This window comes from Rhinichthys klamathensis, unplaced genomic scaffold, assembly GCF_029890125.1.
Source record: "Rhinichthys klamathensis goyatoka isolate OS25496 unplaced genomic scaffold, OSU_Roscu_1.1 h1tg000180l_1, whole genome shotgun sequence".
Classification (NCBI taxonomy): Eukaryota; Metazoa; Chordata; class Actinopteri; order Cypriniformes; family Leuciscidae; genus Rhinichthys; species Rhinichthys klamathensis.
The window spans coordinates 1,144,015-1,162,500 of NW_026606708.1; the positions used below are offsets into that span (position 1 = coordinate 1,144,015).

General features: G+C 36.8%; 2 protein-coding genes across 2 annotated transcripts in view; both read right to left on the bottom strand.

Moving 5' to 3' along the window:
- Positions 1-9: 9 nt before the first annotated feature.
- slc26a6 (solute carrier family 26 member 6) lies at positions 10-10,275 on the bottom strand. The gene is made up of 19 exons (XM_056260876.1): positions 9,787-10,275; positions 9,368-9,507; positions 9,151-9,261; positions 7,816-7,991; positions 7,567-7,731; positions 7,135-7,287; positions 5,975-6,057; positions 5,677-5,824; positions 4,629-4,742; positions 3,831-3,908; positions 3,584-3,679; positions 3,304-3,410; positions 2,886-2,955; positions 1,839-1,931; positions 1,272-1,412; positions 944-1,174; positions 806-860; positions 333-451; positions 10-181 (listed from the first exon to the last, which is right to left on the bottom strand). Exons 1-19 carry the CDS (start codon positions 9,933-9,935, stop codon positions 158-160), a joined length of 2,253 nt encoding a protein of 750 aa, XP_056116851.1. The 5' UTR covers positions 9,936-10,275; the 3' UTR covers positions 10-157.
- Positions 10,276-11,307: 1,032 nt separating this feature from the next.
- Positions 11,308-18,486, bottom strand: part of LOC130094548 (solute carrier family 26 member 6) — a 9,309-nt gene continuing 2,130 nt past the window's right edge. Inside the window, 17 exon segments of the mRNA XM_056260880.1 lie at positions 11,308-11,590; positions 11,800-11,909; positions 12,131-12,162; positions 12,164-12,183; positions 12,415-12,541; positions 13,764-13,780; positions 14,671-14,760; positions 15,042-15,111; positions 15,218-15,324; positions 15,455-15,550; positions 15,646-15,723; positions 16,120-16,233; positions 16,356-16,503; positions 16,603-16,685; positions 17,491-17,637; positions 17,718-17,882; positions 18,405-18,486. The exon segment at positions 18,405-18,486 is cut by the window's right edge and continues 67 nt beyond it. Coding sequence (XP_056116855.1) covers positions 11,561-11,590; positions 11,800-11,909; positions 12,131-12,162; positions 12,164-12,183; positions 12,415-12,541; positions 13,764-13,780; positions 14,671-14,760; positions 15,042-15,111; positions 15,218-15,324; positions 15,455-15,550; positions 15,646-15,723; positions 16,120-16,233; positions 16,356-16,503; positions 16,603-16,685; positions 17,491-17,637; positions 17,718-17,882; positions 18,405-18,486 — 1,516 coding nt within the window. The 3' untranslated portion in view covers positions 11,308-11,560.

An 18,486-nucleotide genomic window follows, 5' to 3' on the forward strand; every position in this document is an offset into this window, starting at 1 on the left:
AATTGAAAATTAAAAACAAATTATCATCAAAACATCTCCTTTACTTTTTTCTTCCCCAAGGTGAAATACACAATAAATAACAATCCAATAACAAATACTATTTGTGTAAATAACAATTGCGTTCTGGAGTGTTCCGTATGACGTTTGGTGTTTGGATTTACAAATGTGTTCCCTGCAAAACCTGTAAAAGAAGAAAGGCAAGAAATTATGTTTATTCATGCATGTTTATTTCGAAATACTGTCTGGGCCACCAACACTCAGCACATGTCTGATTATGATTAGGAAACCTCTGACATTTGTGTATGTGTGTGTAAGATAAGGATGTACTGTACCTCCTCGCTGTTTTCTTGCTGGCAATAAAGAACGGCATCATGTACTGATGAGAAGAGAATCGATTTAGTTAGTTTCTCATTGAAGAAATCACCCTTCTCCATACTCTCTACAACGCCTCCTGAAAGAGGGAGAGAGATTACAATCAGTGATGACAAACAGGTCTATCTTGACATGCATGCTCAGTGTTCAGGTGTGATTTCAGACGTCATGAAGACAACAAAGGGAACACATGACATGGAGGAGTACACTCTTAAAAATAAAGGTCCTTTATTGGCATAGTTCCATGAAGAACCTTTAACATCCATGAAACCTTTCCATTGAACAAAAGGTTCTTTAAAGTGGAAAAAGGTTGTTTCGATCATTATAATATTTTCACAAAAAGAAAAAATGGTTGCACTAAAAGATTATTTGGGGAACCCAAAATGGTTCTTCTATAAAATCATTGCAAAAATAACCCTTTGAAATCACTCACTCTGGCAGCCACATAAGTACACCCGTACACCAGCCTCTCCATAATCTTTATAGATCTGCCATTAAACAAAGAGTTTCAACAGGGTTAAAACACGTTACACATTCATAAAGTCGTTAATGAGTACAGATTGTGTCTCACATTGCGTATAGTTTTCACGCCAACTGTATCCAGGAAGTTGACTGGGCTCAGGTCAAGAATGATGGCCTGTGGGAGCGTGGTGTCAGTGTCGGAGTCAGGCCCCGCCTCCACAGTTACTACATCCTTTGGCTCTTTGAATGACATCTCATGAACATCCCCATTTGCCCCTGTGTGTGACAACTCTGGCTCCTCCCCGCTTTCATCTGTGTCCGACAACTGGAGATCCTCCCCCTGGTTAAAAGCAGACGACTGGCTCAGTCAGAATACTCAAACACACATATTATCTCACACACCCACATGCTAACACACAGTCTCTTCAAATGCAGACCTTAGTAGCTTGAACGGCAGCTTCTTTAGCTCTTTTCTTGGCCTCTTTCTTCGCCTTCTTTGCGGCTTTCTTTTCTTTTCGGAGTCTCTTTGCTTCCAATTTTTTCTTGTGTGAGAGAAGTTTAGCCACGTCTACCCCAGTCTGGAGAAAAACGCACATTTATTTTTACTGCATGAAAATCCTGACCTGTGCATTTGTTATATGTACAGTAGCTTGTTTGGTATAATCCCACAGTGCATGTTTATGTTGGATTGTATGTTTGGGATGATTACCCACTGTAAAAAAATAAAAATAAATAAAAAATTGCTGCCTTAAATTTTTAAGTTCAATCAACTTGGATGTTTTAGTCATTTCAATTTAAATTGCATTAAACTGACTTTACAAAGATGAGTTGAATCTTGTATAACAAAAAAAGTTGAAACTTACTTTGATAAGTTAAAGCAATGTAAAACCATAGGTTGTCATAAATTATTGATCATATAATTTTTTACAGTCTTGTAAATGCTCTTTATGTAAATGTGTGTGAATAAATATGTATCAGAGTTAGTATGGTTTGCATTTGTCTACCTTCTCATACAGTGCATCGATGTACATTTCAGCGTTGGCAAAGTACAATGTTGCAGATGAACGGAAAATCATTATACCAGGAATCTCCTTCACCTGTAAGGGTGTAAAACAGACAGTGAAATAAATAATGAAATCAATAATTAAAAAAAATCAAAAAATCGAAATGATTTGGATGCACAGACTTTGTCAAGCAATATCATAATTTTCTCAAATTATCCAAGTTATTTACGTATGCAAATACAACTGAAACAAATGAAATGTAATGTGTTCTGACTAAAGCTCTAGGAGACACCAGAACATAAAATCCTGCAAAAAATTACCAATAATTTAACAGAAGCAGATGTTGCTATGAAATAGTTGTTTTTTGGCTGAATGTTTATCTTTTGAGTCAATTTCCTCTGTCTTCAAACAATGGTCTTAATTAAAAAAAAAATGTTTTGCTAAAGGTCAAAGACTGTGTAACTTGTGGCCAATTACATTTGACATGGAATTGGAATTTCAAAATAAAGTTTTAACTTTTAGCACTACAACAAACTGACCACTTTATACTCCTGATCACCTGCAACATACACATGTAACCCATTTTAGATACTCTATAAATACTATTTATTATACATACACTAGGCCTCTCACCTACATGTTACACAATTGATAAATGAAACTACAACACCCACACATTCAAACGCTTCCTGAGAACTGTTAAGAAACTAAAACAATGCAACTACAACAAGTCAAACAATTACAGATACTGTACGTCATGCTCTTGCGAAGTTACATGTCATTGATTAATCAGAAATGTATGAATGGAAGAGCAGGTGTTTCAGGAAGTGTGCTGCAATTCAGGTTTTTTTTAACCATGAGTGCCAGGCAGTTTCATGAGAACAGAAATTTTAGGATGAACTATGCCCTTAATCCAGCTTAATCATTTGATAATTGTGCAACACCTCTGCTGTTCCAAATATAACAACATCAAAACTAAAGAATCAGTTGAAGTGAACAAAGTTGCATGTATTGTAATGATGTTGTGGTTGGTGGTGTCATGTTCACCTGATTGTAGTCCTCTACTGGTCTGTAGATGTCAGTGCCAGGAACCTGGCCAAGGAGAGAGTATTTCGGTCTGTTGTAAGGAGAAGAAACAGGTATTGAAGGAAAAGAAAGCAAACAAAACAAAGAGGGACAGATGGAGAGTTTAAAAGCAACTGCTGTCAAGAACAGGACTTTAATTTCATATGGCCAAGCTAAGGGGACTCAAAAGGAAACAAAATATGACGTTCGAAAAAGCTTCTCTTGGGATCTTCAACAGTGTAAAGTGAAACAGGAGACTACCAGGAGATAACCATTCTCATTTAATTATGCAAATGGTGCGCATATGTACTGTGATTTAGTCATTTAGGGTTTAGGATTATGGGAATATGGTGCATTTGTGAATTATTTAGGCTTTGTCTATGTGGTTTCTGTCACTCACAGCTGAGTTCTGAAGACGACAGTGAGGATGGAGAAGGCGATAGATGCAGCCAGTCCCAAATCAGGATTGAACAACACTGTCAAGATCAAAGTCATCACCCACACCACCTAAACAAACAAACAATAGACACAATAACTGTCAATTCAGATCTTTCTTTTTTACTCCATTCTTTCTGTCACTCTATTCACTCCCTTTTGCTCTCAGTCCTATTTTGTTTAAATATAGATCTATTTTGAATGTGTTGCATAAGCTTTGCTTTCTCCTTCTTGTTCTCTCTCACCATATCCACTTTATTGGTCCTCCAGAGAGAGCAGATGTCTGCAAACTGCTTCATCATGCCTTGCAGGTTTACGTAGATTATAGCAGCCAGCACTGCCTAAAGAAACCAGTACACACATGAACAATTTGTCTTGATATATTGCTATGTAATTGGACACATCCAGTCATTGTTCATGACTTCATCCCAGATATCTTATACTATGAATATTCATGACAGGCCCACACAAGAGCTGAATTAGGGTACTAACCTTTGGCAGCTCTTCAAAGAGTTCTCCAATCTTTAACAAGATCACCAGAATTACCAGAGCAGAAATTGCTCCAGCCACCTGAAAGTTTGACAGAGAGAGGATTCAATTTGAACTTTTACTCTAGAAAATGTAATTCAAAAATCGAATGAATGAACCATCCCCTTGTGAAAAAGAAGTACACTTTAGCATACACTGTAAACAATAATTGTTGGTTTAACTTAAAAAAATAAGTTACCTGGATGCCTTAAAATTTTGAGTTCATTGAAATTTAAATTTTGAGTTAATACAATGGAGATTGGTTTAATAAATGGAAAATAAAAATATTATGTTAGCTGAACCACATCAATTATCTAAGATTTATTTTCAACAAATCATGAACATATTTTTTTATAGTCTAGCTTTAAAAAGTATACCAATTACACAGATAACATACTAAAAGAATATACTATTGAATGTTTTCGGACACTTAATTGCATGTTATATGCAATTAAATTAAAATAATTGATAGTAAGTTGTTTTTTGACACACTTAAACTTGTGTCATGAAATTTAAAATATTTGTAATTACATATTTGTAATGATGAAGCTGAAATTGAGTGGATTTAAAAATATTTACTTTAATAAACGACACTACATTTAAAATTATAATCAGGTATACTTTACTTGTTCTTTTGTGTTATCAACACATTCAATTAAGTGCACTTCTTTTTCACAAGGGTCCATCCATCTATTCAAAAACAAGTTAGGAAGAGATAGGTGTAAAAGGAAATGTCAGTTTGCATTTTGTTAATGTTCTCACCTGTGACTTCCCCCCTGTGCTGACCTGCACCATAGTGCGAGACATAGAGCAGCTGATAGCAAAGCACTTGAACAAGCCTCCGATGGAGTTAGACAGACCCAATGCTATGAGCTCCTGATCCAAGGGGAGAACACATTACAAGTAGTAAAGATGTTCAAACGAAACTTTTGGAATTGTGTGCAAAACAATTGTGGGTTGAATCAATGACTTTCGGCTTAGCGAAAAAAACAAAATACAAATTGGGTTTAACTGGCAACTGGATTTGAATGTAAGAACTAAAGTTCCAGGAAAATATTGTGTAATGCCAGTTTGGTAAAACTTTTTTTTTTTACAGTCCTTGTTACACATTACTATTATAATAATAACAGTAATTATGCATAATTGCATGCAACTAACCCTAAACCTAATCTTAACCTAAGTAAGTACATGTTGTTAATTAACATTGCTCAGTACTTAACTGTATGATTTCACTGTAACAATAACACCTTAAAATAAAGAGTAACTCCCATTTTTGTATGTGACCCCTTTTCCAGTTTTTCAAGGTACAGCTTTTCTCTAACAGAGTAAAAATTGTGCATTTTGAGAATCAATCAGTTACTGACCTCTCTCTTTGCTAAATTCCCCATTTGTTTATTTATGTTTGTACTGAGATGACATCCAAAGATCTTAAATATATCACTTAAAACCATATTTTCCAGGCTGGCAGTTTTACTATGCTGTTTGCTTATGTTGACACTAAATTTGACATGAAAAGTGAAAAAAAAAAGATATTAGCCATTACGCCAGTCTTCAGTGGCACACGATCCGTCGGGATTCATTCTAATTTGAAACATATTTTTTATTATAAGAAATGTTGTATTATTGTGCTGCCTAATTTTTTTTGGGGGGCAGGGGGTTCAGGATTATTTGATGAATATAAAGTTCAAATGTACAGCATTAATAATTTTTTTTTAACAATAAAATGTTTTTTTTTTTAAAAATATAATAAAAAAAATATATATATATATACTAAAAAATATATATTTTATAGCCATTTAGAGTCTATTACCTGGTTACTGTCGACTTTGTAAGCATATTTAAGGGCAAAAATTCTACCCAGTGAGATAGCAATCCCATAACCAACAACAGCCAGTGCAAAAGCATCACCGACCATTGAACCCATCAGTGAAACAGCGGGCACCACAGGAGCCTGCAGACTACAGTGTGAAGAAGAGGTACAGATGAGTATATGAACATAAAGATGTACTATGGTGCTGAACATGATTTTGTAGCTGTAACCATAACAATGCTATACAGATACTTAGAGTGTTGTACAGTCGTGTTGCATAGTAGTGTGTTCGACTTACCCTGATGGAATTTGTCCAACCACTTCAACATTGTATTCTGTCTTCAAATCCATCTGCCATGACACCACAGTAGCGATAATAATCTATATACACAAACAAGATTAAAGCTTTAAGATACCCTCAAAGAAATATGGTACATTACCTCTAAACTGGAAGAGCCAGCAAAAACTGATGTGCTTCTATTTTTGATAGAATACAATTTTTTAATGAAAGGCTATATAAATATATATATATATATATATATATACATTTTCTTTTTGGTATAGGTTTAGGTTAGAATAAGTCAGGGTTAGTCAATTATATATATACAGTACCTGTCAAAAGTTCGGAAACATAAAATTTTTTATGTTTTTGAAAGAAGTCTCTCACCAAGGCTGCATTTATTTAATCAAAAATAAAAATATATATAAAATACAAAAATACAGTAAAAATAGTAAAACTGTGAAATTTTATTACAAATAAAATAACTTTTTTTGTATTTGCATATATTTTAAAATGTAAAGCAGCAAATCAGGATATTAGAATGATTTCTGAAGGATCATGTGACACTGAAGACTGGAGTAATGATGCTGAAAATTCAGCTTTGCATCACAGGAATAAACTACATTTTTAAATTGATTAAAATAGAATACAATTATTTTACCGTGTAATAATATTTCACAATGTTACTGTTTTTATTGCAGTTGTGATTAAATAACTGCACCCTTAGTGAGCATAAGAGACTTTTTTAAAAACATCAAAAAAATGTAACAACTTTTAACAGGTACTATAATTATCTGCTAACACTTTACATTAAGGTTCCATTTGTTAACTACATTAATATGAACTTACGATAAAAGTACTTCTAAAGCATTTATTAATAATGCTAATTTCAATATTTACTAATACATTAAGTATAATGGACCAGTTTCATCTGCTAATATTATTTAATAGATCAAACATGAACTAACAATGAACAGTTGTATTTTATCAACTAATGTTCACAAAGACTATACTGTAATAAATGTATAGATCATTGTTAATTAATGCATTATATATTATTGTAAGGCGTTAGCAATTATCTTTTATCAAAAAAGTGTAAGTCTCTGTCCTCAGTTCGCTGTAAAAGTAAAGTAAATGTGTGTGTACATGTGTGTGTTTAACTGTATGAAGTAACTCACAGTGATCAGCTCAACAGGAATAGGAACAGGAATTTTGCGTGCTGCCAAGGCACTAAGTTGCTTTGCACCGATCAGGCCAAGAATGGTTACAATGCTAACTACCAGAGTACCAATGTTAGTCTTTCCAAGCAATGCACAAATCTCTATGACTGTCTGGAGAGAGAAAGAAAAATAGTGAAAGAAGTATTAAATCATCCATAGCTTTCAGAGCATAAGTCATGACCCCCACCACTAGGGGGCACTAAACACAAATTACACATAAGTGTGATTATTTGTCCTTGTCTACGGCCTTTCATGTCCCAGTTCAGCATAGTCCTCAATGAAGTGTTTGGGACTGTGCCATGACATCAGTCAATCAGAATTGATGCTCCAGAATTAATCACATGGCATTTATTGTTATACATATTGTTGTAAGCATGTGTTAATACTCACATATATAAGAGACAAAGGTCCGCTGTACCGACGTGGGTTGATGCCGAAGGAATATTTCAGCTGGGAGACGATAACATGGATGGCGGCTGCTGTTGTGTAAGCTCTCACCAATGGCTCTGACAGATACGTCACCACAAAACCGAACCGAACCACACCGAGGAGCAACTACAAACACAGACAGCTCACAAATACTTAATCACATACACACCTTCAAAGCTACAATCAAATTCCAATTCCAAGAGAACCTACCTGGAAAATGCCAGATAAGAAAGTCACAGTGGCAGCGATTTTGACCCTCTCCGCATCACGGCCGACGGTGTCTAAGATGGTGATGTTGGTGTCATTGCCTGGCATCATGAAGTCTGAGTCTGGAGCCAAACGCTCTGTCACGCTGCCAATCATAACGCTCATAACTGCATACGTACCTGTAGACAGAGAAATATTAGAAAGTGTGGATAATATTTGCTATGTTTGTGGGGATCAAATGTCTAGATGGATTTAAAGGGATAGTTCACTGAAAATTTTAAAATCTATCATTATTTTCTCACTCATCCTGAATCAACAAGGTGAACTGTGACAAAAGGCTGTCAATCGCTAAAAAAAAAAGCACTATAGAAGCACCATAACTATAATAGTTCTGGTGCAATTATAAACATAATTGTAGTCCATACAACAATATCTATTGAGCTATATTTCTAGTCGTGCAATAGCTTTATGTGAAAACAGAATGAAATGTATGTCACTATTTGCCAATAATGTTCACTGGCAGCTCTCAAATCACATATGGCACCTAAAGCACAGGTTTGAAATCAGTAATATCAACAAGTTCTTTCAGGGATGGTTCACTCAAAAATGAAAATTCTGCCATCATTTACTCACCCTCAAGCTGTTTCAAACCAGTATGAATTTCTTTCTTCAGCTGAACACACAAGAAGATATTTTGAAAAAATGTCGGTAACAAAACTGTTGATGGGCCCCTTTGACTTCAATAGCATTTTTTTCCCCAAACTATGGAAGTTAAAGGGGCCCATCAAATGTTTGGTTACCGATATTCTTCAAAATATCGTCTTTTGTGTTCAGCAGAAGAAAGAAATTCATACTGGTTTGAAACAACTTGAGGGTAAGTAAATGATTACAGAATTTTCATTTTTATGTGAACTATCCCTTTAAGTGTCCCGCATCCTAACGACATCATGCTTGTAACATAAGTGCTATATATGATTTATGAATAGTTCACCCAAAAATTTGAATTCTGTCATCATTTGCTCGCCCTCATGTCGTTCCAAACATGTATGATTTTCTTTTGTCTGTGGAACACAAAAGAAGATAGCTTGACGAATATTGGTAACCAAATAGTTTCAGTTCCATTGAATTCCCTTGTATTTTTGTGCATACAATGGAAGTCAATGGGAACCAAAACAGTTACCAACATTCTTCAAAATATCTTCTTTTGTGTTCCACTGAAGAAAGTCAGTCATGCAGGATTAGACTGACTTGAGGGTGAGAAATTATGACAGAATTTTCATTTTTGGGTGAACTATCCCTTCAAGAACAAATTAAATCAAAGAAAGTGTGTGTTCTTACCCACAGAGATGTGTTTGGATGTTCCAAATACGAAATAAATGAGAATGGGGTAAAAGGAGGAATAGAGACCAAAAACAGGAGGGACAGCAGCCAGCAACGCATATGCCATACCTACACACACAAAATACATAACACGTGACATATGATTGTTTGTGTTTTTGTTTAGGTCTACAGTTTCTCAAGTAACAGGTGTGCTTTGCATGTGCTTGTGTTGGACCTTGTGGCAGGTGCATGATTCCCACACTAATTCCTGATATCAGATCTCCAATAGCATTTTCTCGAAATGGGTATCGAGGCAGCCATGCCAGGAGAGGAACAAAGGATAGGAAACAGCTCTTAAACCGTGGGCCTGTACACCTGAAAAACAAAGAAAATGATAGAGAAAGTTATAAAAATGAAGAAGAGCAACTTAAAAGTGGGGTTTAAAAGTTTGAGACTTCTCCAAGATGTTGTTGCTTCCATTAAAGCACAATAAGCTCTTTCAATCATTCTCAAATCATACTGAACAACATGATCATTCTTAATGTTGTAAATACAAACTGTAATGGAAAGAATGCAAAAAAAGAAGCATTTTCACAAGTAGATTATTAAATGTGCAGTGTAATTTAAGCTCAGCACTAAGACAGACATACGCACCTGACAGCATCTTTGAGTTTTTCTTTTGCTGAAATTTTGACATCTGACTTCTCAGCAACTTGGTCGACACTGAGCTCATCCAGTACATCTCTGTGAATGTGATATGGTACCCTCTTCCTGAGCTCCGTGTCTTTCATCTCTTTTTCCATTTTGGAAAACTCTACTGAATACTCAATTCTCTATTCCAGGCGTGAATGTGAACCTTTACTAAATTTCTCTTCTCACACTCACTGTTCAGATCACCTCCAGTGTATAGATCCCAAAAGCATGTCCTCACAATGAAAATGTAATCCTTAATGTTCTCCAGTGATAGGTCTTCAGGTCTGGTTGTGCAGTGAAGTTTTGGACAGCAATGGATAGATTAACTTCCCTGGCTCTTCTCTTCTATCACAGGTTGTGTTAATGTGTATCCTGCCCTTTCCGATACCAGTCTGATCCATTCACACACTTACTGACAGAATTCTAATGTGTTCATATGGGGTGCAAAGTCCCAAAAACACAGAGGGGGGGGGGGGGGGGGGGTTCTTTGGAGTCAATGTTGGACACTTTCACAGAGACATACGCCACCTTATCTCTATCTCTGTCTGATTAGATAGAAAACGCCATGTTCATTCTGCCAAAACAATTGGTTTGTATTTGAATTTGAAATTGTTAACGGTAGATCTTTGAAACACATCTTTGCCCGTCCTGCCTCAAGATCTCTGAAGTGTTTTGATCTGGTGAAGTAGAGACATTTCTTGTCTTTATTTGAGAATATACAGACTTGTATATGAAATTGTAAATATGTAATCATGTAATAGGTATTTATACTTTCAACTTGATGTGTGTATGTACATTACCAATAGTTTGGAGACAAAAGTGAACTAATACTGACCAAACATTCCTTTGCGGAAATTTTGGGACGTCCTCAATTGTAATACAATATTATTTTATTTAACCAGAAATCCTAAAAATACTAAAGATTTTCTGTTGGTGGTAGCGTTAGGGTTAGTCTGTAGTGATTATGATTAGCTTTATATAATATAAGCTTATATGTCCCCAGTAAACGTGTGAGCGAGATGAGCTGCATTAAATATTAATGTGGCCTCTCCCCAGCACCTGGCCTGAGAACAAAGTCTCTTCTAATGACATTTATGGTTCAATTCACTGAGGGTAGAAGAAGAACATTACCGCAACACACTTGTGTGAACTCTACGTATATTAACTGAATTGTAATAAGCTGGTGGAGTTTGGATGTTGTCAGACACCCTGTTGTATTGACTGGAGTGGTAATAATTATAGATCTTTATTTTCCATACTATTCATGTTTCTACATGTTCTTCTGAGCATATTTGATTTATTTTACTGTCTACAAACCAAATTGGTCTCTAACATAAAAAAAAACATGTTAAGAATCTGGGAGATTACAGATGCACATACATGCAGTACATAAAGTTTTGAGGACAATTATAAATGATATATTTCAGCATTTTTTAACTATTTCAAACAGCCATCTAAGTAGAAAAACGACAAAAACAAATAAACCACATAAAATCTGTTTATGGTGTCAGAGATAATTTCACGTTCAATAGCCGATAAACAAACAGCTGTTGCCACATATCACCTTAAATCCAGATGAATGCAAACAGTTGCTCCAAACTATTAAATCAAAATAGGAAGTTCTTCTCCTTTCTTGTTTTGTCTAGAAGTGTCTCATCTAAACCCCAGTGTTGAAGGGTTCTTTCAGGATTGCAGGTTCATGTATCCGCTGTTCATGAAGGGAGGTCATTAAAGGTCACAGCTCTGTAACATCTGTGCCTGTGTTCTGTAAAATATAGATGCGTAATTTAATTAGAACAGAAAATGCTATTGAATTACAGCAAACTACAAAAGCCCTATACAAACACAAAGAGGAAAAAATAGCAAAATAACCAGAAGACGCAGATATAACAGCATTTAAACACACACACACACACACACACACACACACACACACACACACACACACACACACACACACACACACACACACACCTGTAGCCCCTGGTAGTGTAGGATTGCATGATGTACTGAGGGGAAAAATGAGGAAAGAGACAGATTATCTGGAACCAAACCATGGTTCTTTATCTGAGATAGTAAACCATCTAGAAACAAACAAGAAATACAGTATGTATATATATATATATATATATATATATATATATATATATATATATATATATATATATATATACTGTGCATTAAACATGTTAAATAGTTCAGTTCTTGGATGAACTATTCCTTTAAAGTCACAGTATATTATGCTAATATAAAAACGTCATGTTTGATTATGTGAGAGAGTGGCTGTGTGTGTCAGACGTGCTACCTGGACATGCAGCACAGAAAAACGAGGTGTGTGTTCTCAAAGTCCTGAAGCACCTGATGACCCAGAGAGAGCGGTAAGACACACACATTCGCAATCAAACACAGAGACACAATGACATGCAGAATTTAAACTGCCATTCATTAGTTAGGAGTTCATGAGAGTCAGTAACAGGTAATCTATTTCTGTTCATCTCTGGTAAAATATCAACACTTCTACGTGTGTGTGTGTGTGTGTGTGTGTGTGTGTGTGTGTGTGTGTGCGTGTGTGTGTTCTGTGCCACTAACTGATTTGAATGTGCCCATGGCCACTGAGTCCATGAAGGTGACTCCACTGAGCTCCAGAATAACGCAGTGGTGCTGCACACTCTGAGCCCCCTGCTGGTCTGGAGGACTTACTTCAGGATTCTCCTTAGGGGTCTCAAACTCAACTTAACTGGGGGCCGCTGGAGGTAGAGTCTGGGTCAGGCTGGGCCACATCAAGTATTCCACAAAAAATAGTATTCAAGTATTCCAAAAAAGGAGCACAACTGATTCAATCTTCATGAGCTGTCCTTCTGACAGTTGAAGTTCATTTTCCTTATACACAAAATCTTTGTGATACTTCATTTTACAAACATTCTTTTTCTTTTCCTTATAAGTACATATTTGTGATACTTATATTTGCTTATGTCCTTTTTATTTTCTTTATACAACACATTAATGATATTGGATGTTTTTTGGAAGGCACATTTCCTTTTATTATACTTAGAAAAACGATTATTGCTTTTGAAATACAAATATTTGCAGTCATGTCTGCCCGTCTTAGGGCCTTGTTCACATATCGCGTCTTTTGCGCGCTCAAGTTCGTTATTTCAAATGTAGGTGCGCGGAATGCGCGCTCATAATGGAAGCGACGCGGTCGTGGTGCGACGCGCTCGTTTTTTCCAAGCGCGTGCGCGCCGCGCATCGAGATAAAAACATCTCAACTTTTCAGAATGCCGCAAGCGCACCGTAGCTTAGCAACGACAGACGCCTACGGAGCGCAACCGCCCTAGCGCTTTGGAAAAAGGAGAACGCGGCGCGCCTAGCGTTTTCTACGCGTTTTTGGGTGCTAAATGTGAATTCAGCCTTATTTAATTATTTCTACACATGTATAGTGTCTCAGGCAAATTACTGACTTTGCACAAATCAAAGCAAACCTTCTTATCAACCTGCTGGACACATATTACAAGCTCAAAATGATTATTCTCACATTGTTTTAGAGCAGGGGTCTCCAACACGTCACTCGCGAGCTACCAGTAGCTCGTGGCATGTTCACATATCGCGCTCACATATTTTGCTTGCTCAAGTTCGTTATTTCAAATGTAGGCGCGCGGGAAGCGCGCTCATAAGCGACACGCTCATTTTTTCCAGGCGCAGTAAGTTTGTACTTCGCGGTTGTCTATGACAACTATTGACAACAAACCCACCGTAAGCTGTCATGAGACTATCTATGGTAGCCCAAAAGGGTTTAAATTTTTTTTTTTTTTTTTTAAAACGCGGCACACGCAACGACGGGCCGCACTAACATTAAACTTTAATGTCAAGTAGGGGGCCACAAAATATCACCCCGCGGGCCGCAAATGGCCCGCGGGCCGCGAGTTTGAGACCACTGCATGCCTTTACTAACTGCCTGCACATACATAAATAATAATAAAATATAGACATATTTGAATGAATGGAAAGCAGGGAGATGTAATTGAGGTTGAACTACGGGTGTGCGATATCACGATTTTTGATTGTGGACGATTAAAATATCTCCACGGTCTGCTTTTGAAGAAATATCGTAGTATCATACTACAGTGTTCTATCAGTTGCAGTTCTGGCACCTTCATCTCAACATACTATACAATGCAACGTACATTCACATCACATGTTAACGCAGAGGTCGAGTTACACATGTGCTTTAAAGCCGTGTGTGCCGGTGTCCGTGCATAAATTAAATTTTTACATTATATAAATATATTAAAATAGATGTTATTTTAATTTGTAATAATATTGTCACAATTAGTTTTGGTTTTTGTTTCATGTTCATGTTTCATGTCTATTATTTTGAAATTCTCATAGTCATGTTTCCTGTTTGTCTTATTGGTTGACTGTCTTGGTTGTTCACACACAGGTGTTTCTTGTTAGTCATTAGTCTTGGTGTATAAATAGCCCTCATGTTTCCATTGTATCTTGTCTAGTTTTGTTTGTGTAACCGCTGTTGGTGAGTCATGTAACCAAGTCAAATTCACGTTTTTTGTCGTATCGGTGTCTGTTTTGCTGTCCGTGTTCGTGTAGGTGCCTGTGCCGGTGTCCGTATCGGTGCCGGTGTGTCCGTGTATGTCCCGGTGCCAATGTCCGTGTCGGTTTGCCCGTGTCGGTGCCAGTGCCGGTGTCCGTGTATGTGCCGGTGTCAGTTTGTCCGTGTCCGTGCCAATGTCCGTAGCACCGGCATCGTGATAAAATTGTGAATCGTGATTTTCCTGAAAAAAATTGTAATATGATATTTTTGCCATATTGCCCACCCCTAGGTTGTACCTGTTTTAGTGATGTGAAGGTCTGGTCTGCATTGGCGTAGTAAAGTGGATTACAGCAGGAAAACACAGTAACTCCGGGGACCTGGAGTGCCTGAAACCACAAAATTCAGGGAATTCTGGAATCATTAACATTTATTATTGGTTACAAAAAGTTTCTTATGCTTACCAAGGGTGCATTTATTTAGTAAAATATACAGTAAAAAAAAACAGTGATATTGTGACATATTATTGAAACTTTAAATAACTGTTTTCTATTTTACTATATTTTATTATTTATTCCTGTGATGGCAAAGCTTTATTTTCAGTAGTCATTACTTCAGTCTTACTGTTTATGATCATGTAAATGCAGCTTTGGTGAGCATAAGAGACTACCTTTGCATATTTCTCCAGATCCCTGTAACAGTCTGTATCAGGAATATGCCCAAGAACGGCAGACCTGGCACTGAAAAATTTGTAAAGAGGAAGAATAAGTTAGTACGAGAAAGTTGAGAAAAAGAAAAATAGAGAGAGACACTGTAGATAAATATCAGACAATGCAGATTACTTACTTCTGTGTCCTGAAGACGATGGTAAGGAGAGAAAACACAATTGCAATGCCAAGCCCCAGGTCCAGGTTAAACACCAGGGCACTGAGCAGTGTCACTACCCACACTACCTGCAGTCTCAGTGGGAAACACACACAGGAAACACCCTGGATGAGAGGCCTACATGGAACATGATTTTGATCCAGGTGCATGTTGTACTTGGATCAGTTATGTTAGGATGAATGGATTGGGTGCCCTTACCAGGCCCAAGCGGTCGGTATTCCACAGTTTAGGTACATCTTTAACTTGTGCAAAAACCCCTTGCAGATTAACTAAAATAATTACAGCCAAAACTGTCTGAAACACACACAAATACACTTTATAAAATCACCTTATTACACTATATCCGTTTAATATAGCCTATACTTCACAATTGAATGTGATATTGGGACCTTTGGAAGCTGCTGAAAAAGGGGGCCGAACTTCAGCAAGATCAAAAGAATAATCAGTGCAGACACTAGAGAAGACACCTGAGAAAAAGAGAGAGGATGTTCATCATGGAGAAAAACCTTGTTGCAGTGCGCCACACCTAAACTTATTTTAGGGGCATTTTCTTTTAAGTATGTGGTTTGGATTTTATCAGTGAGCTTTTGCTGATAAGAAAGAGAGATGTAAAAGTTCAATGCCTTAATAACAGAGTCACATACTGCATTTCTTACAGCACAATTCAGTTTAAATTTGTAAATAATGAATACAAAAAAATGTATGCAATTAAATGTCTGTACTACTTCATGTGGCCAGTGCCTGAATAACACTAAAAGTCTGAGAAAATACTCAATATAATCTTCCCATGTCATGTGATTCGCAGGGAGTGTACATTTGTGCATGTACATTTGACTGTAACATGAGACGGCAGGTGTTCGCACCTGAGTTTGTCCGCCTGTACTCTCCTGCACTGTGCTGCGAGATATGGATCCGCTTACTGGAAAGCACTGGAACACCCCTCCAATAGAGTTACACAGACCCATAGCCAACAGCTCCTACAGGAGGGAGAGACCATTTGTGATCAGACAGAGGAGAAGCTGTAAAGAGGGCATCTATACTAGCCTTATTGTGAGGTTCCAGGGAACAAATTGTTAAAGTTACAACATTTGCTTGTTACCTGGTTGCTGTGAAAGAGGTACCCATGTTTATGAGCAAACATCATGCCCAATGAAGCTTGGAAACCATAACCCACCACTGCTAGTGCAAGAGCTGTCAATAACAGCTCCTGAGAGAAGGAGAATGATGGAAGGGAGGGAGGTGAGAGACTTAGGGATAGAAAAGGGGACAAATGAAAGAGAGTATAAGTTTCAACACCGAAATACGTCCAGCTAATTTCTGTAAAGAAAATCCAACACTCTGCTGACCCGGTTGGTATTGGTCCAACGATTTGTATTCCATACTGACCGGACAAATCAAACTGCAATGATGACAGAGTGGCAGAGATAATCTAGGAAGAAAGAATTACTGTTGCACAGAAATATTTTAAAAATGGAAACCATGCTGTTTAATTCATTCAACTTAAAACATTTGCGGTACTACTCCAATACGGTTCCATTTGTTAACATTAGTTAACTACATGAATGAAATATAAACAATTAAAAATATTGATTAATGTTATTTTAACATTTACAAATACATTATTCAAATCAAAAAGTTGTATTAAAGTTTTATCTGTTTATATTATTTACTGGAACTGAGCTAACATGAACTAACAGGTGTATTTAACTAAGTTGCCGAAGCTATAACAAATGTATTGTTCTTTGTTAGTTAATGTTAGTTAATGCATAACGTAATATATAGTAATAGGATATAGTATAGTAACAAAGTAATGGGACCTTTAAAGTGTAACCACATTTTTATTCACATAAAAATAAAAACTAACACAACTGGGAAAAATAATGGCCACAAGTTAATTTTAGTTCATGATCCATGGAATATTATAAAACTTAAAACCTTCCAGTATTAAACATAAAAATGACATTAGGCAGAAATAACACTAGACTGTACTGGGAAATTTAAGAGTAAAAATAATAAAACAAATAAAAAATAAAATAATATGATATGATATGTTATATAAATAAATTGAAACTTACAATGGAAGAAACATAATGATGAAAGTGAAAACTAGCAATAACTAAACTAGAGCACAAATTGAAAACAAAATGATATTGACAAATACAACATTAAATAGAAACTAAATAAATTAAAAACTATAAAAACCCTGTTTCAAGTGTGTGTGTGCGTGTGCCCACCAGTACCAGCTCCCATGGAATTGGAAATCGAGTGCTCCAGCATGAATTCAGCACCTTTCCACCAACAAGTATAACCAGGGAGACAAAGGAAATGACCAGTGTCGCTGGTAATACACTCCTGATTTCAGACACAATGTTTGAAAACATCTGTCGAACACACATATGTACATTCAGCATTTGAGATATACAGAGATCACAGAGGTAAAACACACAGAGCTCATTCTCACCCAGAACACAGAAAGGACTCCTCTGTGTCTGACTATGGAGATGCCCATCAGTAAAGGCAGCTGGTGAACAGTCACATGGATGGCAGCTGCCATAGTGTATCCACTGACCAACGGCTGAGACAACCACCGACACACTCCTCCACAACGCAGCACATATAGCACAATCTATAGGGAGAGAGATTTATACAAAGACACACACACTCACATAAAGAATTAAAGGCAGGGTATGTAATTTGTTTAATAAACACTTTTTGTTTTACTGGTTAAAACTCTTCACAGCAATCATCCTGACAGCAATCAATAAATGCTTTAATTATGAGATGCCAACCCGTGACGTTCTACCAGGAGCTGTTCAAGTCCTCAGACTCGGATTTAAGCGTTTCTATGTCAACAACACTATCAACGCCATAATGAATCTGCAGCAGTCAGATGGTACAAGTAAGAGCTCTGTAAATTAAGTTCATTATTATTGTAAAGTTGTGTGCTTTGAGACATGAGGTATTTTAACGCCGTCTCTCGTGACGCTTTGCAGACTCTGCTGTGTGTGTTCATGTGTTTTGAAAGAGGCGTGGCTTTGGAGACGCTCTGAAGGGAGGGTGGGAACTTATGTTTTCAAAGCTAGCTTGCTATTGCTAGCCTCTTCGCAATTGCCTATCCTACATTTAATACAGCATGTGTGTGTTTTACCTGCATTAATCCACACAGAATGGTCAACTGAGCTGCAAAGGCAACTCTCATGCTTTCAGCCTCAATCTCATCACTCTCTCCT